We start from the raw sequence: 27,576 nt of genomic DNA, 5'->3' as shown, positions 1-27,576 counted from the left end.
GATTTATCACGGCCTCACCGTTACCTCTGACAGGCCCCGCGGCCGTAACTCACAGAGAGGGCCACCCCGCGCTCCCTGACATGACCGCGCCCGAAGGCAGATTTAAATTACGACACCGGCACCGCTGCCAGAGCAGGGGACACACATCAGATGCCTGCCCTGGCGCTTAGCAAACCTGGGGCAGGAGGAGGCTGGCAGTCACTGTGTGTGCTTTCAGCGCCACCGGCACGTCTCACCCTCAGCCTCACCAGAGGCCGGTGCCCACCTGCGGGCAGAATCCAGACTCTGCTGAGTGGTCTGGCCGGGATCTCGAAGGCAGGCACGTGTGTCCTTAGACACGCACAGCCAGGGGTGTCCGGAGCCCGGCCCGACGGCCCTACTTCCCATCTCACACATGGGCTTCGTCCAGACATCGGTGTGGTCACCTTTTTCTCTCTCCTCCCTCCTGGGTCGCACGGGGGGCCTGGCTACACAGACGAGGAGCTCGATCCCGATGTCCCGGTGACATCCTGGGGCACGTCGCCTAAGACGTCACGCCCTGTTACAGCACCTTCCCCTGATGCATAACGCTCTTTCTGATTCCGAGACTGTGCATGCATTAAAAACTGTGAGCGGGACAGAGAAGAAAGGAGAGGCGAGCGTGGACGCAGGGAGCTGGGAAATGGACACGCAGGTCCACAGGAAGGTCAGTAACGGCTCGGGCAGCCTCCTGCGGGGCCCAGAGCTGCGGTTGGGGCTGCTCCACAGCAGCCAATGGTTCGGGGGGACCTGTGGCTCCTTGGAGTGCAGCCCTGGGGTGAAGGGGCACGGACGGCCGGGAGAGATCCAGGGGGTGGCTTCACTAACACCACAGCATCTGTGCCTGGCCATACCGAGGACAGTCCTGTCACCTCCGCCGGCAAAGCCCTTAGGCAAACCCGCCCAGACGGCGAGAGAGCCTGGGCCTGCCAGCACCGCCGTGGGCGAGACGCCTGTGTGGAGGAGAGCACACCATGTCCTCGCCGCCACCCGGAGGCCCAGGAACAATGCAGTCTCTGCGCCTCCAAGTTCCTAAGACTGAATCCACACTACACCTGATTTCACAATTTTTCTTTCCCTAACAGGAACATATAGAAATAAAACAGAGTGCCCTCCTGGCAGAAATCAGTCAGAAAAAAAGTCACACACTTTCAAACGGACGTTCAGAAGTCATCACATGGTGTTACCCAAAGGGGAAACACACTGGGGATGGGCAGGCAGCCCCCAGCATGGCCTCCATGCCTGTCCATCCATGCACAACCCTCCCAACGACTATCTGCGTGGTGCCTGTGCCAGCAGCTAGCTAGCCGAGTGACCGTCAGCCAATCTCCAAACATTTCCTGCACATCCACTGTTCAAGGCCCGGGGACGCTAGGGTAACTGAGACACAAACCTTGGCCCCACTGGTGCTTACGATCTAGAATAGGAGACAGACAAGTAGAGGATAACATCGGCGCACCATGGCTGGTGCAACAAAAACCAGAGGTGCCTCTGCTCGGGGCTGAGGCCAAAGAAGTCGTGCCTTTGGCTCAGTCTCACAAGATCGGGGTGTCTGTCACACTGCTGGGAGACAGGGCAGCGCAGAGACCAGTACGGACGTAAGCAGATGAGGTATAATGCTGTTGATAAAGTCAGTTTCAACTAACTATGGGGTATATATATATGCACCCTAAGTGCCACAAAACACAGTTCTTCTGTGGAACAATGGGGCAAATGAGACTTTTCAGCAAGAAAAATTAGCATCTCTGGGTCTCAATTTCTGTATCTGTGAAGCTGAGATAAAATGTACTTGATGTCCAAAGTTCTGTCCAGCTCATAAAAGAACCCTCATGTTCCTATTCTGTCTCCCATTTATTCTTCAGACTCTTTTGCCTCAAATGAATTTCCCTGCTCACTTTTCTTCAGTCAGGACTGTCAACAAAATGGAAGTGAAAGCACATTTTCTAACATCTGGTAAACAATACATGCAGAAATGCAATTTAGTTGAGGAACTTCAATAATATTTGGCGGTGAATGACTTGCATCAGACTGGTTTTCCAGATTTAAACTCTCTCAGTCCCTTGCTGCAGGACTGGTCACAGACTCTCCAATGTCACTGTTCGCATGGGATAACGGACCTTTTAAAGGAAGAGAGGCATGAGGAGGGACAGGAAAAGCAGAGGTGGCGTACCAAGAGGTTCTCCGGCTTGATGTCCCTGTGCACAATGCTGAGGCCGTGCAGGTACCTGAGGGCATTGGCTAGGTTGTACACCATGGCACTGCCATCCCGCTCGGTGTACTTGGTTGAAGAGGTAATTGCATCAAAGAGGTCTCCACCCTGAAGGACACAAAAGAACACATCAAAATATCCACAGTGGCAATCCCTTGAAGGTAACAAAGAAGGCCATGGGCCTGGAGTCGATTTTTTTAAAATGCTACTAAAGTGGATGATTGTGAATAAAGCTTCAAGGTAGCAAAACACGTTTCTGATTAGGTCCTTGAAGAATACGGTTAGGTCTCGGGATTTGGCGCCAGGGAAACCTCTTGAGGGCTCGCCCCCCCGCCCCCCCTTACCTTGACCAATTCCATCACCAGGAAGAGCTCGGTGGCCGTTTCCATCTCCTCCACCAGCATGATGATGTTGGGGTGCTTCACTTGGCGCAGGATGGACACTTCATTCTCGATCAGGTGCTCCTGTCAGACAGAGGGGGGCGGGGTATGGGATCCCTGCCCTGTCTGTACCCAGGAGGACGTCTGTAGAGCTGGTGCTCAGGGAAGCAGCTCCCTCAGTGCAGACACACCCAGCTCTGGCCTCGCTGGTTCCCACAAGGACAGGTCAGGGTGACATCTCAGAGTCACTAACAAAAAGAGCAGGCACCCTTCAAAACAGCCCTCCGCAGGGCTCAGGGGGGCCGCCCTGGCACATACAACAGACGGCCTTCCCGTCTCTTCCCGGCCTCTGACACCTCAGGGGGCTGTGTCGCTATGAACGTGCAGGCACAGGGCACTACTGTGCTCGCTCTTCAGCCGGAGCCACGTCTTAGTCCCCGTTTCCTTGGAAACGACTCAGCATAAAAGGAAACGGCATGCTTGAGGCATAGGACGTGGGCATTAACATTTCGTTCACCAGAGGGTGTTCCCGCTGACCTTGTATTTCAGAAGCCAGGAAGCATACGTGCTCATGGGGACCGTGATTCTGATTTTAGCCCTCCTCACTTCTCCTCTGAAAAGACCACCCGATCGTCAGTCCTGGTGAGTCATGCATTGAATCTGCACTGCAGCACCACTTTGCTCACGGCATGAAGGGGTTATTCTCCACATGCAACTAGGAGTCATGAAACCCCTCAACAACGTCACACCAGAGGGTCCACATGAACGGCAATCATGAATCATTTTGAATTTGGGGTACACTCTGTAAAATTAACCAGCTGCCCTCTGACACATTCTATACACAGCATTTGCTACCTAAACACACACACATATGTGTGTGTGTGTGTGTGTGTGTGTGTGTCCTTTGTGCCTCTGCTATCATGAATTACAGAACTAAATTTAGTGTTCCACTGCAGTGGGAACAGTTATCTCTAGTTCAGGATAGTGTTTATGGTTCCTCTCTTATCTTCATGCATCCCTGTGAACGTGTGTTTTCACCGTAAGCCATCTCAAATGCTTTTCTGACAACAGTTGGAAGTATAAATGATAATAAGTAACCTGCAGGGGAAATCGGTTGTAAGCACCCGCATAGGGCGGGCTGTGTTTCTTGAGCGTGGAATGCCCTATGCTTGTCCAGGTCAGCACCGGCCAATGACGGTGAAAATGCTAACCGGAGAGAAAAGAACCCTGCTGACCAGGAATCCGGTCGCTGTCTGTCCATCGCGGTGCAGGGTGCCTGTGCACCATCCTCGCCCTTCGCCCTTTAGGACAGCACTGAGGCAGCGTGCAAAGCCCAGGCTCCTGACACCCACGCCCACACTTCCTGTGCTCCACATCACCTTTCCAAGGAGGGTGCTTTGGCAAACGTCAGGTTGGAATTTTTGAAAAGGAAATGATAGCTGCACAGCTGTACACATTTAATTTCTCGAAAAGACAGGAACGAGAGGTTGCATGATAATGAACTGGGCAGCCAGGCTTGGAGCAGGAAGGAAAACCTTTGCCCTTATCGAGCAGGGCTGGGAGCAGAGTGAGCTGTGCTTTCCTGAATACAAAGGGGAGAGAATGAATGCATTCCATGCTCTGTGAAGCCAGAGCTGCTGCTACCACTGTAGCAAAAGAGGCATTTAAAAAAAATGCTAAATGGATATATCTCCTCAGTTCTACCTCCTTTCCATTTCCACCCAAGTTGGAAGAGCCTGCAAAGTGACCTCTGTTTGTGATGCTAATTTCGAGCCATGCGTGTAAAATGACCCCGATCACCAGGACCCCCCATCACCAGGACCCAGGAGCTCCCTCAAATGGGAGCTGAAATAAGATGTCCGCCACCTCAGGAGACTGCGCCTCCCCAGCGCTGTCTTTTCCCACGAAAGGCGCGACAGAAAGGCTCTGGGCCGCCATGGAGGGCTCCCCCTGGCCGGCAGGCAGCGCTGCATTTCACACAGGGCAGGGACACCTTCTCTGCCACATTTGTTATCTCAGGTCGCTGTGTCCTCCTCGGCCGCGGGCTGGTATTCTAAGCACAGAGCTGAAGCTGCTGTTGGGATGCGGGGGCTGGTAGCCTTTGTTCCCAGCCTCTGACTGCGCCTTTGAGGTTGTCTGCGAACCCACTTTTAGGCGAAATCACCATCAGTAGCAAAGCAAAAAGCAATGCATGAGAATCTCTACAAATGTTATCTCCTCATTTCCCATGCAGCCCATAACTCATCTTCGCTTCTAATACCTAAAAATACCCTCTAGATTTCATTTTCCAGGAAAAGATTTCTAAACACAATAGGAACCACCACTTTTGCCTTGAACTGCACTGAACTAAACATGGTTCGACCATCTACCATTATGTATGCTAAGTGATTCATGGTCTCCACGCCGAATAATTTACATATGAATCATTTCCTGGCAGTGTGCCCTGGCTCTGGGTGAGTAAATGACAAGGAAACTGCTAACTTGGCAAAGGAGACTGCCTTATCTCTGGCTGTGGTGGTTTTGAACGTACAAAAGGGACAGAGATAGAGACAGATAGAGAGACAAAAGGAGGGGGAGGAGCAGGAGGGAAGGAGGGAAGGAGGGAGGGAGGGAGATTAGGGAATAAACAACTCTCCCAAACCAAACTAATCATCCTGTCTCCACACTTCCCAGCCCATAAAACACACACAGTCCTTTCCTCCCGGTGCCCTGCCTCATTGAAGGAACCTGGCAGCCCAGAGCAGACAGGAATCCCGCCCTCCTCTCCCCCGCAAACCCTCCCACCCTCCCCTCCAGTACAGCTCCTGCATCACCAGGTCTACCTTCTCAATGGCCACTGGATCCGCCCACTCACTTCCATCCCCAGTGCCTGCTCTCACTGAGACCTCTAGGCATCTGCACAGGTACTTTCTCTGCCTGGAACCACATCTCAGTGAACTCCTGTTTATTCCTCAAGACCAGCTTAGATCTCACCTCCTCTACACAGCGCCCCCTGCTGGGTGAGGTTCGCCTAGCTGCTCTCAGGGCCCTCTGTGCTGGTTCCTGGCACAGCCGCTATTGGTTGACCTGGAGGGTGTTTTTTTGTTTGTTTGTTTGTTTTTAATATATTTTATTGATTTTTTACAGAGAGGAAGAGCGAGGGATAGAGAGTTAGAAGCATTGATGAGAGAGAATCATCGATCAGCTGCTGCCCACAACCAAGATACATGCTCTTGACTGGAATCGAACCTGGGACCTTTCAGCCAAACCAGTTTGGGCTGGAGGCTGTTGTTTATCTTGCTCTCCAGTAACCGGCCCAGTGAGTCCCGAAGTGCTGGAGTGAGTGAGTGAGTGAGTGAGTGAGTGAGGAAACACACTGCGCTTGGCTCTCGAGGGACACTGGCTTCACAGCTGGTATCGCTGTGCCCTCTGAGAATCGCTGAGGGGGATGCAGTCAGAGAGAATGATGTTTAAATCACCGTCTGTGATTTCTGTGGTGGAGCTATGTAGTGGACTGGATAATGGTCACCCAAAGAGAACAAGTCCCTGGAACTCATAAATGGTGCCTATTTGGGGGTTTGGGGGGGAATACAAGGGCTCACAGATGTGATTACAGTTTCTGCAAGAGATCGCTCTGGATCAGCTGGGTGCCCTCACAGCTGGCCTTAGGAGATAAGAGGCAGGGGGAAGTTTCCCACCCAGAGGAGGAAAATGAACACGCAGGGGAGAGAGTGAGGTGAGGATGGAGGCCAAGGTGGGAGTGATGTGGCCAGAAGCCAAGGACCACCATCCGCCACCAGGAGCCATTCAGTCAAAGGCGAGGAGCAGGCTCTCCCCAGGGCCTCCCGAGCTGTGAGAGAATAAATTTCTGTTGTGGTAAGCCACCGAGTTTGTGGTAATTTATTCCAACGTCCTTAGGAAACGACTACAACATTCGTTTGGATTTATGTCCTGTCTGGGCTCCTAACACGTGGATAATGAATGCAAGGCTGTGGGAAGAGGAGGAAGGACCACTTCTGAGTACCATAACAGAAAGCACCGAGCTTCAGACACTGTGCGAACTCAATAAATATTCATTTAGAGTGAATATTATTTAGCATATTAGACATGGAAGAATTCTGAAATTTACAAACACCACAGCCTTCTCAACAGCCTCCATAAATCTGGCCCCGAAGCTGATCTTGCAATACTCTCCTGCTCAGGAGGTCCGAGCTTGCTCTCTGTGCCTCGGGCCTTCATTCAGGCTGTGTCCCCAGGCAGGAGTTCCTCCCTTTGCTTCCTGCTGAAAAGCCTGCCCGGCGCAAATACTTTTTGCCCTATGGTGTCTTCTCTGATTCTTTCTCTCTCAGATGTTTCCCCACAAACTCTCCAGTTTGCAGAACTGGTATTCATTTATACGCTAAAATACCCTTCTTGTAGCACAGTACCTTGCACATGTCAAAGTTTAGGTAAACTTACCTAGTAATGCTCACGTATATTGCAGACAAGCAAACTGAAGAGCAGAGAGGTTAAGAATGTTTCCCCCGGGCTCTTATTACACGAACAATGGAATAAATTTAACTCGGAGAGGGAGCGTGATAGATTGGCCAACGTATAGGCTGAGTAACCAACTCGCCCAAAATTCCTACCCCTGCTCGGCCTCCGCCACCTAACCTGAAACTCTGTCGCCTTTTATGTGAAACTGGAGCATCTGCCAGCATCATTAAAGCAGGAAGGCCAACTTGTTTGTTTGAAAGGAGGGTCAAGTCTCAGACTTCTCACACCTTTTGTGTGTGCTTCTGGGTTTTATTCTGAAATATGTATCTCCTAGAGGAGAAATTAAAATGTAACATTTTCATCTGTAATTGTTGACCGTATTACATATGTCCCCCTTTACCTCCATTGGCCACTTCTAATAATATATATATTTTTTATAGTGAGGACCAAGATCAAAACAATGTACTGTTTTAGGATTAAGGTTTCTGAAAAATGGCAGGGGGGAAAAAAAAAAAAGCAAAAGCTTTCTAGTGTTTCCTGCACTAGTTTCACAGGTTTGTTCCTGTTATGGACTTGGCACATCCCCATTTCAATGCCCTCAGCACAAGAATCATCTTACTGAGGTTTCTCGATTTCTTTAACAAAGCAGTTATGTATACCGTACCTTTCCACAACATTTGGCTTTGTCTATGATCTTCAGGGCAAACTCCTTTCCGGTGGCCCTGCGGAATAATCAGAGGAAAGCCTTTTAAAGCCGCAAGTCACAGATAGGCGAGCGCCAGCCTCCCGTTTCCTCCACAGCACAGACCCGGGGAGGAAGGACTGCTTCCTCCGCTCCTCACAGACCCTGCGGCCTGGGGCCCGGGAGAAAGGTGCCCCCAAAGGAAAAGAAAGAAAAAAAGAAAAAAAACTGAAGCCACACTGCCCATCTCCTTTTTTACACAGTATTATGAAATAATTTACATACTTAAAAGTACTTAAATCCTGCTATATCCGACATGGACAAAACACTGGTTTTTGTCCAATACTTAAATCTCAAGAGAGTTATCTTGGAAGGCAGAATAAAATTAGAAGAAAAATGATTCAAAGTAGCTGAAACCTTCCTATTGCCAATATGTCTTCACATTAATCTAAGAGTCCATCATTCCAACCTGAGAAGTCCCCAGACTTTCAATATCTATTTCTCAGCTCCTACTCCATCCGGGGCCGTCTCCAGCACACCTCTCCATGCCCGCTTCTGACACCAGCGAGCTCATGTACATGTAGGCATGACTCTTGTTGTTATTTAACATTTAACCACCTTTCCCATCTTTTAATCTGAACCTGCCCAAAAATACCTTTGCATATAGAAAAACAGTTCAACAACCAATGTTTCAGTAGTTCTGTAATATAGCAGTTCCTGCCAGTGGTCACACTACCCACCAGTGAGGCCACCTTGGAAAAATAACTTTTATTTAAGTTGCTTCCCTATCACATAAACCAAACCCTGCCTCGGATTTCTGAAGGGTCTTTAGAAGTCCTGTTTTCGATGCCTCAGTTGTTGCCGGGGTGGCACTCTGTGAAGCAGACAGAGCTAAGGAGAAGGCTGAGAGGATGGGCGGGCGGGCGGGGGGGAGGGAGGAAGGGGGTTGGGGTGGCAGTGGGCACCATTACAAGGGGGTGCAGCAGAATGGACAAGCAGTGGTTGCCAGAGCTTCCTGGAAATTCCCCACAAAGAGTAAAAATACTACTGGGAACAGGCAGGGAAGTGGCAGGCAAATAAACAGAGGGACTAATCTGAGTCTTTTCCGGTTTTGATGTTGTTTTCGAAAGGCCTGCAATTTGAAAGAATGCATTTCTTACCACTTGAGAATTCAGGACCTTCAAATAAAGCCGGACACACAAAAATATAATTCTAATACAGGCAACAGCCTAACACTGTTCTTCAGGGGAGTCAGAGCTCACGCAGCCCGAACTACTGGCATCTGCAGCTGAATATTCGCTGAGGGGGTCCCTGTGGGGTTCAGTGAGTTACACCACTGAGGACCGTGCCTGGTACAGGTAAACGCGACACGGGATTTTTAAAGACGACATCTTATTCTTTCCCAGTGTTCTCTGGCTCATGGATGAGACATGATACAGTGCTCAATCCAACATCTATCGGCCTACATGCTTTTCCCCTGACAAGCTGCTTGTAGGCATGCAAAACAGCTGGTGCCAAAGTTAGGCTCTTTTATAAAAGCATTCGCTCCGGTAAGAATAAACTCCAAGGAGACATGTATGTGTAGGTGGAAAAATGATTATCCTCACCATCGACTCACCTGTCCATGCACTCTTTGACTACTGCAAAATTGCCATCACCAATAACCTTTCCAATTCTGTACTTCTCAAGAAGAGTCGAAGATTCAATGCATCTATTTCCATTCACGCCTATGAAAGAGGATAAATGCAAAGCTGAAACCAACATTTCATCTTGATTCCCATATACTTGTCAAACAATAAATTGCAATGCATTTATTTCTAAATCTATGGTAAAACTATAAGGAACGTCTCTGAGCATATTGACTGAATAGAATACCTGAATCACAGGTATTGGAATCAGAATCCAATATAATCAATAAAGATAACAAATATCTGAAATACCAGCTAAAATAAGTGTAACAAAGTTGTCTAACTAAAACTTCAAACTTCTTTGTCAAATTTGAGAAAGAAGAAGGGGATGATGCTGGGATTTAACCTTAGAAATTGTCACAAGATTTCTCCTCAAGATTTTCTAGTAAAGAAAACTCTAGCCAGTTAGGATGCCTGTTAAAGCTATTGTAGTAACCAGCTCAAAGAAAGACAAATACCATATGATCTCACCTATACGTGGATTCTAATGAACAAAATAAACTGACAAACAAAATAGAAACAGAGGTATGGATACAGTAACAGACGGACAGCTGTCATAGGGGAGTCTAGGGGAGACTAGATGAAAGAAGGTGAAGGGACTACAAAAAAAAAAAAAAAATCAAACCACCATATATAAATAACACATAGACACAGTCAACAGTGTGGAGAGGGACAGGGGGAGGAGGGTAGGTGGAGGTGAGCAAAGGGGCAGAAAATGGGGACAGAAAGAGACTCTGCTTGGGGAAATGGGTATACGATGTGGTGTACAGATGATGTTTTACTGAGTTGTACACAATTGAAACCTGTATGGTTTTTTGAGCCAAAGTCACCCTAATAAATTCAACTTATATGTAACACTAGAGGCCTGACGCATGAAAATTCGTGCAAGATAGGCCTGCCTTCCCCTGCTGCCGGCACAGGCTTCCCTCTGGCACCCAGGACCCAGGCTTCCTCTCCAGCCGCCCCAGGGACCTGGGTCCCCGGCTGGCTTCCCTCCAGGCCCCGCTTCATCAGGAAGAACGTCTGGAAGGATGTCCAGAATGATGTCCCGTCTAATTAGCATATCACCCTTTTATTATTGTAGACTATTATAGAAGATATTAAAGCTAATTCCTGGCTCAAAGTCTTCTCAAAAAGGTGATGATAGTGAGCGGTGGGGAACAGGACATTGCAAACATCACATAAACTCTTTTGTTAACCAATTGAGAGAAAGAAAAGTCTACATTTAGGACTTGTGAGCAGGTTGCCACTAAGGAAAAATAAAGAAAGTTCAAGTCTAAAATGTGAGATTGGACTAGCTTAACAACCCACGAAGACCAAATGGGTGACACGACCACCTCCCTGCTTAGAAAGATAATATGGGTTTGGGGTGGCCACCACGGATGACTCTCTTTACACACTTAACCATCAGATTGAGCCCTACCTTCGGGACTCAGGCAACGATCAAGCTCAGGCCCACCGTTTATGTTGGAGGAAGATCTGCCATGTGCAGAAACCTGCTGAGAGAGGAGAGTGACCATTATTTATCAGGAAAGCGTGACACATCTTCAGCTTGCTATTCCTTAGTTAATAGAAAATGCTTATAGAATGTAAAATACAGGCACAGAGAAAGAGAGCGGGCACTGTCTTTCTCTTCCTCGCACTTCTCTCCCTATACTCATGACATTAATGCATTTTATCCTCAGAGACAGTATTTTCAATTAGGATTAGACATCAGGAAAATTGACAGTACGTTACTCTTCAATATTGTGTTACTTTTGACAATGCAATAAAATAAAGATTTCTATGGCATCGAAGCTCTATGGGATACTTAGGAGTGGCAAAAGAAGGCTTCCAGCTACAGATTATTCCAAGTCAGCAATGAATCCCCAGATCTCACAGCCCGCCCTGAGGCTGACCGCAACCAGCCCCATGCTCCCGACTGCACCTCCTTCAGGGCCAGCGTGCAGCCCTGGCTCAACCCTCGTCGTTACCCACCGAGGTAGCAGGAATCCCTCCTGAGCACCGTGAGGATTTTCATTACCAGGATCCAGAGGGAAATAAAATATAAAACTAACAAAAAACTGAAGCTCCCATTCTAACACAGCAATATCTCTAGTTCTTAGTTAAATTGAAAAACTCATGTTATGAATATTATTCATATTAAGTTTATTATTCGGTAGGCTTATGGAATTTCTATTAATCCTCAAGGGCTCTTATGCTTTGAACTAAAATGTTTCCCTTTGATCTTTAATTTTCTCTTCTCTTTTCTTCACTTCTCTTCTATTATTCCTTTCAGGAGCTTACAAGGTCAAAGGACCTACGAAATCTTGAGAAAGCGTCTTCAACATTTTTTTGTCTTGGTATGTTTCCACACTTGCATCTGTGCCCACACAATCCAACTATCCTGGTGGCTTCTGGCCCATCTTCATGCCTGCCTCCCCCCCATAGGCAGCACCATGTCTGGTACCGACGGCACTTAACTCACGCCTGCTCCACAAAAGCGTCAAGGACACCGGCCCATGGCAGGGACCGCCCTTCCCAGAGTGCCCACTGGTCGGAGTCTCTGGGTCTGTTCTCCTCTGAGTGAGGTGAACTTCACCGGAGCTGGGTTTGGTTCAGACCCCGCGAACACCCGACGCTTATAAAACATCCCTTCAAACAGGACCACCCACAAGTTCTTCTGGAATAAAAGACGAGGCTTGAGAATGAGAGACACGCAACACCACGCTGTTTCCTTAGACCCCAGATAACCGCACCTGCGTGGACAATAACACCGGCGGCGGCAGCGTGTCCTGTGAGGAACCCCGAGGCCACGGGAAGGAATGTGGGATACACTAAATAAGCCAACAACCTCGTCAGGGGTCTGTTTTCCTCCCTCTGCCCTGGCAGGCCCCTGTGCAGGAGCGTGGGCGTGCGTGGGGGTCCCTTTCTGAGGGGCAGAGGCTGCTCTAAGCTAAACACCCAACTCCTCAGAAGTCAGTCATGTTGCTTCCTCACAACTGGTCAACAAGGAAGGGTTTTAAAAATTGAGCATTTGCATTTGTTTGTTGTTTATGTCTTAAGTCACTCAATACTAGGCAGCTTCTAAACAGGCAGGAGTCTAAACTAGGATGTTAAACCAGGGCCCAGAGTGGGGATGTAAATCAGTGGGAAAGGAAAACCACCTTCTCCACGGTTCTGTCCCCGCAGCTCCCACCTCGTCCCTGCCCGCCTCAAGCTTCTCTCAGCAGCTTATCAGCAGCTCCTTCGGCTCCCCCGGTCCACCCACTGTTGCCAGAGAAATTTCCACGGGATGGTTCTGGTATCGGCCCCAGGATCCAAAGACCTCAGTGGATCTTTGTTACCAACAGAACAACCCCCAGATCGTCAGTGTAGCTTTCAGGTCCTCATGCCTCCATACCTACCTGAACAATCTGTTTCCACTACCATCTCCCCCCTCTCCCCTCGCCCCCCTACATTCAACACTTAGATTAACTCAGATCATCTTTTTGTTGAAAAGTCACTTAACCTTCCAAGTCTTGCTGTTGCTCTGAATATAGGGACAGCAGCAGCACCCAGCTCAAAGATTTGCTAAAGAATTAAAATGAGCTCACATTGGTAAAATCATTCAGCACAGCCACTGACATGGAACACTAACTCGGTATCCGTTATTAGCGTCTTTCCTTAGAACGTCTATCCCACACGGAGCCTAGAGGCACGTGACTGCAGACTGCTTTTAAGCTGTTGAATGCACAATGGCTAGGAGAGAACTCCTGCTAAACGATTCCTTCCAAGTCTGCTCCTCCTCCCATCCAACCCTTCCGAGTCTGAAAACTGTCAAGGGAAAGAGAGATCCAAATCCAATTTCTATCAGCCAAATTCTTAATGGAATCAAGACGAGAGAAGTGTCCTCTTTTTGAAAGTTGGGTTTCAGAAGGTAAACGGAAAAACTCGGCCCCCCCCCCTCCCCCCCCCGCCCCCCCGCCTTTGAAGGCCGCTTGCCTAGACTGCCTGCTTACGTTTCCTGGAAACAGGTCACTCTCTTCAAATGAGCCCCTTTCTGGAGCCAAACTGAGTAAGCTTTAGTTCACTGCAAGCTGATGTCTTCCTTTCAGACTCAAGGGCTTTCTAAGAAGTCAGTCTTTGGTGGCAACAGGGCTGAAGGTGTGTTGTCTCCGAGGAGAGGGCGTCCTCACAGAGAGGGCGAGGGTGGAGGGTCAAACGAAAGCCAGCTTCCGTGTGTACCTGACCAAAGTCTCACCAAATCCCCGGGAAATGCAGCTTTCTCAGCCAAGAATGGCAAAAAGGACATTTTTCAAAATTCTCAAATGGGATGATATTTTTTAAAAGCATTTTAAAAAATAGTTAATAGGAGTGATATGTAATTACTTATCCAAATATGTCCCTTTAATAAAAAAATAGAGCTTTCATGAAGAAAATGACAACATGCAAAACTAAGGGGAATCCCCTCATTCTAGCCCCACGGACAAGACAGTGTGGCATGCCTAGACACAGAGTGGTTCTCCTCTCCTCCCTCAGCGACGACCTGTGCTGGGCTTTTGGAGGCGACAATAGTGAAGGGACACGCTTGGTGCAGCCCAGAAGTTTGCAATCTTGTGAAGAGGCTCCTGTGTGCACCTCTGCCCATCCACAGGGCCCGGGCATCCAGGCTGTGGCTCCTGCAGTTCCGAGGGTCTGGGAGCTGGAAAATAGCCCCTTTGCTCAAAGATCTGCACTCCCAACGCTTGTTCTCACCGCTAGTGATTAAGTTCACTTGACCTCCAGACATGGAGCTCGGTGATCCAAGGTCCAAGAAAAGCTGGGTGGCCGAAACTGGTTTGGCTCAGTGGATAGAGCGTCAGCCTGCGGACTGAAGGGTCCCAGGTTCGATTCCAGTCAAGGGCATGTAACTTGGTTGTGGGCACATCCCCAGTAGGGGGTGTGCAAGAGGCAGCTAGCCGATGTTTCTCTCTCATCGACGTTTCTAGCTCTCTATCTCCCTTCCTCTCCGTAAAAAAATCAATAAAATATATTTAAAAAAAAAAAAAAAAGGAAAAGGAAAAGCTGGGTGTTCACCACCATCTCTGGACAGATCCTGGGTGCACGCAGAGCTTGTCTACTGGGAGCTACGGAGCAGAGCATTCCCTGTGTCCCGAGAGACACACAGACAAAGAGGCGTGAAAACCAAGGGGTGATGCTATGCCTACGGAAGTCTCCCTGTTTTGCCGAAACTGGTTTGGCTCAGAGGATAGAGCTTTGGCCTGCAGACTGATAGGTCCCAGGTTCAATTCCGGTCAAGGGCATGTACCTTGGTTGCAGGCACATCCCCAGTGGGAGGTGTGCAGGAGGCAGCTGACGGATGATTCTCTCTCATTGATGTTTCTAACTCTATCCCTCGCCCTTCCTCTCTGTAAAAAAAAAAAAAAAAAAAAAATCAATAAAATACATTAAAAAAGAAACTCTCCCTGTTTCCCAGGCACAATTGTATGTATTTCCCTTTCTCTGGTAAAAGAATCATTCTCGTATTGAAGCAAGGGTTGCATTAGCGCCAGAGTGATTCACACATGGCATCCCTGATGAAACCTGTCTTGTTTCTATTGTCTAACTAAGAACTGTTATTAAAATCTCTTACGATGCTAATGAGCTTTCATGCTTCCATCAGCAGCGACGATGCTGAGACAGCACAAAGAAAGTGCCTGGCCGCTGCCCGTTGGGGAGGTCCCCCTCAATAAAGCATAAGTGGATGACAGCATCTGGGCTCTTTCAAGATAGCTTCCATAATTACTGAGCGGTTCAAAGCGAAGGGATCGTGTTGAGGGGTGGGAGGAGAGGGGGGCTATTTCCTGAGGAGGCCCTGATTGGTCCAGGGGGGAAGGTGATGAAAGCTGTGGAGATATTGGGGAGCGTGTTCCCCGTGACCTGCCCCGCTGCCCTGCCCACCTCCTCCTCCGGCAGGAGCAGCTCCAATTTTATGAGCAGGGAAGGGAAATGCACACGAATCCGCTTCTGCTAAGAACTTTTTCAATAAAAGACTTAAAACGGAGCGGAAAAGGCTATAAAGTATTCTCAGCTGCCAGGATCATTTAGAAAGGCACTCACGGCTGAGTGAGTCCATGTGATAATGAGTCGCATTCCAGCTTTCTGCATTTTTAGCCAGAGAGTCAAGGCAGAGTGTCCTACATTAAAGTTCTTTCATACATGGATGATTGAATTTTTACAAAACCTAAAATGTAAAGAGAAATGGGCCCTAGAGGGCTTGGCTCAGCAGATAGAGCACAGGCCTGTGGACCAACGGTCCCGGGTTTGATTCCAGTCAAGGGCACAAGCTGGGGTTGCAAGCTCGATCCCCAGTAGGGGGTGTGCAGGAGGCAGCCAATTAATGATTCTCTTTCATCATTGATTTCACGTCCTCTCTGAAATCAATAAAAATATTAAATAAAATAGAGAGGAATGGTAATTTCTGTATTAAAATGCTTTGTTCAGAAATAGGCAATATATATTTTTTTAAGTAGCAAAAGTGGCTATATGGATGTATTACAGCATGTGACTATTGACTTTTGAGGACACTATTTGATTTTTCATGGAGGGAAGAACTTGAACAGAATCTAGAAGATAGTCTTGTGTAATAAGTAGACTTTCTTGAATGCATTTTATAAAATGGCACTATGATTCCATTTTAAATGGCCTACTGCAGGGGTCAGGCACATTTTCTGCAAAGGGCCAGAGACTAACACTTTAGCCTTTGTAGGTCATACGGTCTCTGTCGTTAACTACTCAACTCTGTTGTCATAACATGAAAGCAGCCACAGCCCACATGGAAACAAATGAGCGTGGCTGTATTCCTATTAAAACTTTATTTATAAAGAACAGGCAATGGGCCAAATTTGGTCATAGGCACATCTCTGGTCCACAAAAACTTTCTTGAACAAGCTTTTTCTCCAACAAAATACTTTAAAACTCTAGAACAGAACTGCCCTCAAAGTAGTGTTTTTGCCTTAAAGCAGTCTCTCTCAGTCCTTGGTTACACTAGGAAAGGCTGTACATACTGGAAAGATTTGAAAAATTCTATTGCAGGCTGTCCCCCGGATTAAAGATGGATGTAGGGCCCAGGCATCGGTGTTACTTAAGTTCCACAGAAGATCTAACCAAGGTGCAGCCAAGGTGGAGAACCTCTGTGGAGGAAGTCTCTGGCAGCAAGTGTAATTAATTGTTCAACTACTTTACGTTCTCCCTGTCACTCATCCAATAACACTGTCATTGCAAGTCATCTATAGCCAAAGAACAACTTTCTCTTTTGTAAGAAAAGGGGAGACTCATTACCATTTATTGAATGCCTACTTTGTGCCAAGTCCTGAAATGAGTACTTTACGCCTTATGAATTATTATCATCACACCCACTGATTTATGAAGTCAGGGAGGTTAGATAACTTGCCCAAACACCACAGCAAATGAACCTAAACCCAGGTTTGGCTCCAGAGCCCAGAGGCTATTTGGCTAGTCTCACACTATCCCCTCTAAGAACAGGAAGAGAGAAGTCTTGCAAGGTTATGAAATTAACCAAAGAATGCCACCCAATAGCAGATTCACCGATGAAAATATTCACTGTGGTGTCTCTAGATCATGCTTTCAGTCACATCCCTGTAAACGTATAATATACGGTAATATACAAACATAAACTCACAGCCTATCTTTACATAGAGACCTTCATTTTTTTCTTTGAAAATACCTAAACATTTTTCATTAGTACACTAGATATTACTTGCAAGCAGATTTTGCTTCTATTATTATTTTTGTGTTTTGCTTTTTAAAAAATACCAGAAACATCAATTCCATTCTTTAGAAAGAAAGTTAGTGTCAATTATTACAAATATTGAATTGGGCAGGCATTTTAAAACAGAAAGCTTTATCATTTTATATTAGAATTTGTGACAACTTACTCTGAAGTATCGATACTTAGTACAGTGGTGAGATCTGTGAACAATTAATCTGAATCAGCACCTAGGGATTGGTAACATTCAAAGTATTCTTATCTGTAGCCATACCTTAGATGCAGATTCGTTTAGAAAAACTAACGGCCCGTGAGACCTATGATTGGTCAATAGTGGTGAGCAGTAATAAAGAGAAAGACCCAACTGTGCAGGTGTAAACTGAAGACAGCAACCAGCTCAACCATCCAAGAACGGGCTATGTGGAAGTGGCCGACGTGTGCCTTTCTGAGCATCGATCGCTGCCGTATCAGTTGACTACATGGCTGCCTTCCCAAACCAGGCCAGAATCTCAGCACATTCCTACAAGTGAGCTTCAAGCAGTGTTGGCTTATTAGATTCTGAGCAACAGACAGATGGGTAGGGCCATGTCTGCCTGCTTTCCGTGAGAGGTACCATCCATTCCTAGGCACCTCCCACCCAGGTGGTGGTGGAGGTGCCTGCCCCTTCGGTTTCAGCTACGAAGTCTACCAGTGGTGCACATTGCACAGGCCCGTTTACTACAATGAGCTCTAAGTCTTAACTCTTACCTCCATCCAATTATCTCTAATGCACTGCCCAGAAGCATTATTTTTTTTGTACCATCATTTCCATGAATAAGGGGACATTGAAGATGAATGCGTGTGGCTTATATTCAAATAATGTTTTCACAGTGGATCCACTCTGTACACTGCTGTGCTTCGCCAACTCCCCCTCCCTTCCCACAAAGGGGTGGGGCAGCCTCGTTGAGTCCTTTACCCACCCAATGCCTCTATTTACTGAGCAGCTTCCATGTGCAAAATCACTGTCCTCAACCAGAGTCTGAGGCTCATTAAAATGATTTATTTTGATAAAGGCACTGGAGTCTTCAAAACTGCCCGGTCCCTCTTTTGTTTTTGGATTCTGTCAATAAAATCCATTACTATTGTACATTCTAAGATGAAGTTACCACCGAACCTTTCTGGGGTAATAAAAAGGATCTAAAAGGAGTCAGTCTCTTAGTTCCAAAGATTCTTAACCGGTTTGAAATACCAAAAAGAAGCCAAAGCTCCAGGGAGAAGCACAATCATCCAGGGTCAGCCGCTACTGGGGATTTACATTTCACAGCTTCGAAAAGAAGTTTTGAAGGTCAGAAGGTCAAAGAGTTACATTTAGCTCTGCCAATCAGTATGAGATACTACCAGCCCTTTCATCACACCTCACAAATCTGGAAAATCTTTCACCACCAGCAGGCCCAGGAGACATCATCAGATAAAATATCAGCGCACCAGACAGTTTATAACCTCAAGATGTTGGATAACTGTTCCAAATGTACTTTTTTTTTTTTCTTCTTCTTGTTTCTTCTTTTAACCAACAAGAATGCTCACAGTAGACAGCCTCTGGGCATACACTTCAGCCTCAAAATGCGAGACATTTTATTATTCAGTGTCCGCAGATGTGCCCCGGATTCTGAAAACCTGAAGTTACTACCGCCTTGAAAGTCTTAAATTGGGATGTGGATGATGAATTAAATCTCAGGGAAATGCTTTCTTCATCCATCTAGCAGCTGATGACACATTTAGTACTCTTTATTGCCGCTCTGTCCCAAAGAACATGCTGTGATTTAAGCATAGTAAATATTCCCATGGGGGGAGGGGGTGATCAGCTAGATGGAGGGGACTCCGCAGAGCTGGGCAGAAGAAACAGGTCACCTCTGAGGTCGAGGGGAAGACAGAGGCTCAGGAAGATGGGGATAAAGAGAAGAAAATGCCGGTGGAGGTGGGATTCTAGGAGCTGAAGGGGAGAGAAGGGAATGTGCAGGGAGTGATGGCTCTAGAGAACAAAAGGATTGGAAGGAGAACAAAGTAGTAACAGGGAGAGAGAGCGCCAAAGGACAGGGTACAGAAAGCCATTGAGGGGGCAGGGGCAGCCTAAGAAAGAAATGCTGAGTGGCTTGATACAGAGATGAAAGCAGAGAGAAGGGGCCAGCCTCCAACATGGTTCCCATGGGCCTCGCCTCTTGGCATTTGTGCCCCTGTGTAGTCTCCTCCCTCCTCCCATGCGGAACTAGCTGGTGAGTGTGACTTCTAAGCTATGAAGGAAATGGCGTCAGCCTTCCACGCTAGGTCAGAGAAAGAAGAGGTTCTGCATGGCACTCCCGGATCTCTTGCTCTGGGGAAACCCAGCTGCCCTGCTCGGAGGGTACGCAGGCCAGTTATGAAGAGGCTCACATCAGAGAACAGAGGCCTCCTGCCCAGAGCCAGCATCCTCTTGACACCACAAGACAACCAACCTCATCAAAATTCTTAAGCCAGAACCAGCCAGTTAAGCTGCTCCTGAATTCCTGACCCACAAAAACGGTGTGATTTTTAAAAAAACTAAATCTTTTATTGTTGTTTTAAGCTGCTAAATTTTGGGATAACTTATAGCTAATAGAATTATCTACAGATTACTAATAGGACTAGAATAGGAAGAGAGGGGAGGAAAGATAGAGTTGGGAGGGAAAGTCATCGTAGAAAGTGGTAATAAATCAGAAGTGGAAATAAGATCTGGAGTCTGACTTGTCTCACTTTCTCTTTTCTTCTCCTACACTACACTGAATGTCCATTTCTTTTTTGTCAGTGAAACTGCCCTCATGAGAAAACAGAACCTGGAAAAACCCCAAGAAAGAATGACAAATCTATTCTGAGGCTTTTTCTATATTTAACCAATTAATCTCAACCCTGGGCTGCAGGTCCTATTCCCCTTTCTATAATGAAGGGTGATGTGACTTGCCCAAGGTCACAGAGCTAAATGAATAGGCAAGCAAGACCAATCCCAGATACTCTGGCACTCTGGCAAGTTTTAACTATGAAGGAGGGCAAAAGAAAAACAGAGTCCTGAAGAGCCATCACCTTTCCGACACGGGCCCAGAACAATGTGGCAGGAACTGGACTGACAGCAAAGGCCTTTGGGCTTCCCGTGTGCTGATGGCACCACTGACAGGGTCAGCGATCCCACTGGCCACTGGGATCTTGAGCAAATCACGTCTCTGAACCTGTTTCTCCAACTATAAAATGAACACTACATTAAAAGATCCGAGACGACTTCCTGTTTCACATGCAATGGTTTGAAGTACCTAGCAAAAGTGAAAAATTACAACCAAGGTACAACTCACTCTCAGTCGTCCTAAAGGCTCTCAGAACCTTGATTACTCAGTCACCACATTAAATTTTAAGCTCCCATCCTGCAAAAACTTCTTACAATTGGAAGAATGCTTTGCTTCCTCTGCAGACTGTGTCCAGCCCGCAGAGAGCCAGGACATTTTATGGGTGCAGACATTGTCCCCTCAAGGAAAGTGGGGAGAACACGCTGAGTGCCTTTGTGGAGAAAGGGCTGCTTTTGTGTATCTCATCCTTGTATATGGGCAAACAGAAATGCCATTGACACTGTGGTCAGAGATTAAACATTATAAGTCACTCTCTTTTCACTTTCAGTTCTTCCAGTGTTCCCACCAAAGCACCAAATCAATTCCCAGAAATTGGCACAAAGGGGGGATAAATTGTGGTAGAACACCAAACTCTGCTTGCTTGTGACTTGTTTGCTTAAATTCCCTATGAAGTAAAACCCAGACAGTAAAACATAAATAAATAAAATCTGCCCAAAGCTTGTGTCCTAGCAGATAGAGAGACATGAGCGTCGATGCCTGCACACGCCATCCCAGCTTAGCGTGCTTTGTCAATGCTCTGATTCTCTGGAAAAGATTATCTATCCCCAAAGCCATAAAGCTTCTAATGAGGACAAATAGTGGTAAAAAGTTTCAGCCCATGAAAAACAGTCCTCCATTGTCTCACATCCCCTCTTAATTGATCTTAATGGGTGATTGTAAATGAAGGGGAGAGAAAAAGCATAGCACTAACACATAATAATTATCTGTAATTCTCCATTGGTAATGTTGCTGAATGGGGAGAATAATGCAAATGTGGACAGATGCTGACTAGAGCTTCACAATGACATTGAAATTAGGGTTATTTTATACAGTAGGTAACATATGACTAAGTTGTAGTTCTTCCAGGGCAGATTTTCATCCCGATGACAATATGCAGCACAGATTGCTGAGAAGGGTAATGAGATGAATTTTCCACGAGGCACGGCCCGTGGGGATAGGCAGGGGTGGAGATGTTTAGCATTGTGTCCTAAAAACTGGTCAGTGTGGCAGGGACTCATTTAGCTGCTAATATCTGATGTAAAATTTGGCCGAGTCTACATCAGCTTTAAAGTAAGATGAGAAATAGAATCCTCAGCATCCTAGATAAGTTTTTTGGCAACTTAAAAAAAAAAAAAAAAAAAAAAAAAAAAAGAGACTATAATCCTAGCACTTTTAGAGGTACTTTAAAATCAAACGTCCTTATTGTAGAGAGAGAAAGAAAATCCAGAGGTTTCACAGCTGTTAGCAAAGCCCACGGGTTCAGGGGTGGTGGAGGAGGGGGTGGGTGAAGGGGCCTGGGAAGATCTCTGCTCTCTGCTTTACTGATAATTTTTTTTTACCTCCAGAAATCAACATTTCCCTTTATTCTTCTTGACATCAATAAGTTACCCTTCAGAATTTACTATGTGCCCCAAAGGGACCTGTGTGCTAAATGCTAAGGTTACTATAATAATTAAGACAAACTTAGCATAGTGAAATCAACCATCTAATGTCTCAGCAATGATACAAATCATTACAATTTTAAAATTTCATGAATTTTCAATCTAGAAATGTGAATGATCTGTGGGATTTGTATGCATGTGTGAAGGAGCGATGTGTACTCTGAGCACCAAGCAGCACCTAGTGACCCAGGGGCATCAACCAAAAAGGGCTGTGTTCAGAGTTGAAGATGGACCAGGAAGAAAGATGGGAGCCCAGGTTACCAATCTACACCAATAATAGACAAATATGTAAATTGACCATACCTCTGAGATGCCCCACAGCCAATCAGGAGTGAGTATGCAAATCAACCTGACAAAGATGGTAGGCCTGTGGGGGTCTCGGAGGTATGCAGGCACAGAGCAGCCTGGAGCAGGGTGGGTGTCCTGTCCTATTAGCTCAGCCTAGGAGCAGCTGAAGTTCACAGTCCTTTTCCTTGTGCAGCCCCTGGACTGGAAGCCGGAACCAAGAGCATGGGGGACACCAGGAATGCTGGGAATTGTAGTTCTGGTGGCAAATGCATTGTGGGATTTCCTAGACACTAGAGCAAATGAGCCAGGAACAACTTACTGTTGTGGGTGGGGGATGGAGGGAAAGCAAAGGTGGGTAACATAAGTAAAGTCAGAGTGTCAAGGAAAAATTAAAGGAAGATATCTTGCAACTACTAGGAAATCTCCACCAATAGAGCAAAGAGAAAAAAGAAAAAAAAGACCTCTATTATTCTGTGAGCACCAAACCAAACTGGGTTAGGGTCTCAGATAATTCGCTCATTTGATTGCAAAGACAGACAAATTCCCGGATTGGAGAGGGCTCCTTTGAGGGCTCCCAGATTGAAGAGGGTGCAGGTTGGGCTGAGGGACCCACTTCCACCCCCAACCCCCACCCCTGTCCCCAGTGGATAACATAAAAGGAGAAAATGACCACGACCCTTGGTAAGCGGGGAGTGAAGTACCAGCCTTAGGTCAAGGATCCCAGCCCTGCCTGGATCAATGGCCTGGAGGAAAATCCCAATGACTTTGCACAGGCTCACCAGACAGCTCATGTTGGGGTAACAATTACCAGCACTAGGAGCCACTTGCTTTTGCTTCAACAAATGATAAAACAACTGCAACTAGAACAAAGGTGAATCAACGCATATTTATTTTTATTTTAGTTCTCTTGAAATTTACTCAAATTAAAAATAGTGCACCTTTGATCTATTCTGGGGGAAAATAAGTTGGGAAAGAAAAGCTAAAAATACTTAAATTATAGCGAACTTTAATTTACATGATGTCTTTTAGCATTGATGGTTCCGAATTCCATTGGCATCCAACTGTGAACTGACCTATGCCAATTCAGCGCTTCATGCCTGGTTGTTATAAAAACAAGGAGCGCCCAGCCCAGCACACAGAGGTAGGTGAGCGCTAAGGACTTCCAATCCCAAACCTACTACTGGCCTCAGTCCAAATCCTGCCAATCAACAGAAGCAAGGAGATACAAAAACAGTCTGTCTTTTTCAGGACAAAATTTCTTTCTTTTTTTTTTTTTTTTTTTTTTTTTTAAAGTTCAGACACTTAAATGAGAACCATGCAAGTTCACTCTGGGGTAAACACAACATAGGGCAGGATGAACAAACTTCAGAGTCAGAGGGAGAATGAAACCCTTTGAGAAGTGGGGGAACCACAGAACTCATGGCTCTGAAGGGGTCTGGATGCCCCACTTGGCGAGTTCTCATTCCTCATTCTCTCAAAGGGGGGACGAGGGGGGGGGTGTTCCACCAGGTAATTTACTAATGAAAAACATTTTTCAACATCCTTAAAAACACACACAAACACCCAGATGACACTGATTGTGGAGAATGTATTCCTCATGGGAATATTTCCACTGTCAAATCCAACACACCAGGAGCATGAAAGTTAATGTACACATTCACATATACACGGATGGCACTCTATGTATTTAGGTATTCTCAGAGAACATTCCCATGAAGTTCTCACAAAGACAATCTGGCTGTTTCTACGGAAGGAAATTGTCCATCTTTAACTTCAACAATTTATTGCTACTTTACCAGGAACATTTTCTCTTGTAAATTTAAATTATTGAGAGTTACTAAGTCAAATTAAGCTCATTGAAATTTTTCAAATTTGCTTTTACTCATAATTTTTGTCCCTATTAGATAAAATGCCTAAGAAACCAACTGGTAATCATGTGAACTTACTGTTTATATAAGGACATCACATTCAAAACTTAAGATTAACTTCTGAGTTCTTCATCAAAATGAATATATTGTTTTTGTGTTACTACTTGTGTATATAAGCAGTTATAAATGCAAGGCCAAACTATGTTAGTAATATTAAATTTGTGATTCAAAATGAGATTTTAAGAAGAATCTTTGAGTTGTCCAGGCTTCATCATTACCAGGCATTTTGCTAATAATAGGAAAACTACTACTGACAGTATTTTGCCATGTTACTCAATCCTAACCACAACCTTCTATTCCCATTTTAGGTAAGTGAACAGTTCAGCTCAGAAGAGTTAATCAAGTTGGCCAACATTACAAAATGAAAGCGGATGCAGGTTCACCAGACAGATCATGTCAAAGCCATGTCTTTTTGGTCCAAATCCCAACCTCTTTCCTTCTCTAGCTGTGACTGCACCCAAGCCCCTGAACAAATTAAATTGCTCAGCTATGCAACTCAAAATACCAAAGTCATGCAAACATGCCACATAGACTATTTCATACCTTTACTCCTCTGAAACTTCCTGGGCTGGTTGGAGAGGAACTGGAGGATTTCGTAGATTTAGGGGTGGAGAGCTGGCTGCTGGGAGTTCCATTAACTGACCAGGAGACACAAAGGAGTCAGAGGTCACTGAAAACTCAAGACAACCAGACCATGTCCAAACACTAAGCACATGCATGAAGCTTCCATTCATTTAACGCTCAAAGCAGATGGCAAACCAGCAAAAAGCAAGAGCAACGCATCATACTGTATTACAGACAAAGTATTAGACAAATAAGGAGTGGAGCTAGGATTATTTTCAGTAATAGCTTTCCAACGGTGACACAGACAAAGATACAGAACATTATAGAACTAGAGATGAGTCTGAGAACTTGTCCATATATCCTGCCTACCAGCAAGAGTAGGGATGAATGAGTGTTATCTTTGTAATGGTTTTTTATGCAGATTGTCTCATAACCTCCAATATTCTCTATCTGAATAACCGAGACTTTCTATGGCTCTCCCAAATCAGTTCCACCATAATCCAAACATATTTTCTAAGTGCATTATTAATGGAAAAAGAAAATTAATGGTCATTTTCCTTGTAATATCTACTTATTTGTTTGAAGGCCATACAAAAACATTCAACTTTTTTTTTTTTAATCTAGACTACTTATTTCTAATTCATTTTCTTTGTAGATTAACTTCCCCATCATTTAGCAAATTTTATGTTGTTTTTTGTTTGTTTTGTTTTGTTGTTTGTTTGTTTTTTATACACCCTCCTCCAAACTTCCACATACTTCTCAGGCTGAAGTTCAATTCAGAGCCAACGCTTGGAAGAGTGCGGCCGCTGCTGCTCCAGGGGATGGCAGGTCACAGAACTGACACTACAGAATGCTCGATACTCAGTTCCACATGACTCACGCTTATTCCTAATTGATTCCCCTAATTGATATATGTCTGCTGTAATTTCACAGAGCTGGTAGTTAACATCAAATATTGGTATACTTTTTTTTCTTTTCTAAGGAGTATTTATAACCATTTTTATCATGAATCTTTAATGTTTTTGCCCAATGTAGATCAAAACGGCCATTCATCTCTACGGAAAGCAAAGCAAAGTGCATCTCCCTTTTTTTTTTTTTTATTAATATGAGAAAGCAGACACCTATTATTTTAAATGATGTTAATAAGTATAAAAAGCAAAATGCATCCATAAAGGTCCTGACTAGGGGATTTAAAAAGGTGAACATCAGCCCTAGCTGATTTGGCTCAGTAGATAGAGTGTCAACCTGAAGACAGAAGGGTCCCAGGTTTGATTCCTGTCAAGGGCACATGCCTGGGTTGTGGGCTCAATCCCCAGTAGGTAGCATGCAGGAGGCAGCCAATCTATGATTCTCTCACATCCTTGATGTCTCTCCTTCTCCCTTCCTCTCTGAAGTCAATAAAATATATATTGATATTTACAAAAAACAACCCATCAGATATTGCACACACACACACACACACACACACACACACACACACACACACACAAACAAGATGAGCAACAGTCCTTAGGTGGAGGTAGAAGTCCTGGGTTTGGTATTTGGGATTAGATAAATCCTAGGTCCACAGGGGTTGACAGGTACCCATGAAGTCATGTTTGCGTATGTATTGCCATTTTAAAAATTCAGTGAAGACCTGGCTGGGTGGCTCAGCTGGTTGGAGTGTCATCCTGTACACCAAAGGATTGAGGGTTTGATCCCCAGTCAGGGCACATAACTAGGTTGTGGGGTTCAATCCCCCGTTGGGGCATATATAGTAGGCAACCAATCAATATTTCTCTCTCACATAGATGACTGTCTGTCTGTCTGTCTCTCTCTCTCTCTCTCTCTCTCTCTCTCTCTCTCTCTCTCTGAATCTCTTCTCCTCTCTCCCATTCCCTTTATCTAAAAGTCAATTAACATGGCCTCCAGTGAGGATTAACAAAAAAATTCAGTGAAAACAAAAAAGTGTCCTATTTACTTTTGAATTACCAAACTTTAATTTTTTTTTAATTGAAAACTACTCAAAATAACTATCAGTTATCTACATTTTCTTAACAAATGTATGTGGGTATTTAGAGTGCAAGTACAAAACAGGTAACTATACAATTAATTAAAAACTTTTAAGAGTATTCAGCAGCCCTGATTTTTTGTCTATTAAGTTACATTTCAGTTAATGTTATAGGTTTTTAAAATTCTCTTTAAAGGGAACTAGTAGTAGGAATTCACATAAAATAGAGATGATTATGGACAATGAACTAGTAGAGTTGCTGTGAGCCTAGATCTTTTTTCCTACGTACCACACAGCAATCTGTATGGGCCACCAGTTCCTACTCAGTAAGTGCTGTTAGCTCTCTGTAACATTCAGACACCACACTAATGCCAAAGCCTTCCTTGGAATGGAGATAGAAGAGAGACTCAAGGAGAGAAAAACAAATTCCTGCCAATGGTGATCTGTGTAGCAGACAATCTCCCTAACAGTATACCCCTGGCCTAAACAGGGTTTCTTAAGGATACTCACTGCCAGGGTTTAACTGCTGTCAGTACCTACATGTCCACATCCTCCCCCCGCAAATAACTCTCATCCGAAAGAGACACTGTCACATGGAGCCCTCTAAATTCCTGATAGTGTTTGGAAGGCTCTAAACATGTTCTCTAAGGAGTAGCCCTTAGAATTCCTTACTTGCACACTTGTCCAGTCTTTGCGAGGTAATGTGGGGCATGGGGCAGGGCTCCATGGTGCCTTCTCCCTGACACGGCTGCTGCCCACAGGGAGAGGAGCAAGGACCAGCGGCATTGCGATGCTCCCACACCTTCATTACGCCCCTGATTCTCTCCCAAAGGTAAGAAAT

General features: G+C 45.6%; 1 protein-coding gene across 5 annotated transcripts in view; it reads right to left on the bottom strand.

The window, feature by feature from the left end:
• The window catches only part of DCLK2 (doublecortin like kinase 2), a 135,245-nt gene that overhangs the window by 18,138 nt on the left and 89,531 nt on the right, over positions 1-27,576 (bottom strand). For 3 of the 5 annotated variants that reach the window (XR_014795100.1, XM_084884905.1, XM_084884903.1), the window contains 6 exons: positions 24,725-24,819; positions 10,856-10,931; positions 9,363-9,471; positions 7,727-7,784; positions 2,572-2,691; positions 2,189-2,335 (listed from right to left, as the gene is read on the bottom strand). Coding sequence is in view for 4 of the 5 variants with exons in the window: in XM_084884905.1 (XP_084741031.1) it covers positions 2,189-2,335; positions 2,572-2,691; positions 7,727-7,784; positions 9,363-9,471; positions 10,856-10,931; positions 24,725-24,819 (605 nt within the window). In the remaining variant the exon portion in view is untranslated. The remainder of the gene's footprint in view (positions 1-2,188; positions 2,336-2,571; positions 2,692-7,726; positions 7,785-9,362; positions 9,472-10,855; positions 10,932-24,724; positions 24,820-27,576) is intronic. The other 2 variants (XM_084884904.1, XM_084884906.1) reach the window with 1 other exon arrangement.

This window comes from Pipistrellus hanaki (assembly GCF_964339955.1).
Source record: "Pipistrellus hanaki genome assembly, chromosome: 5".
NCBI classification, from domain to species: domain Eukaryota; kingdom Metazoa; phylum Chordata; class Mammalia; order Chiroptera; family Vespertilionidae; genus Pipistrellus; species Pipistrellus hanaki.
Note: the sequence above shows the minus strand (reverse complement) of the source record. Positions and strands in the feature narration are given on the sequence as shown.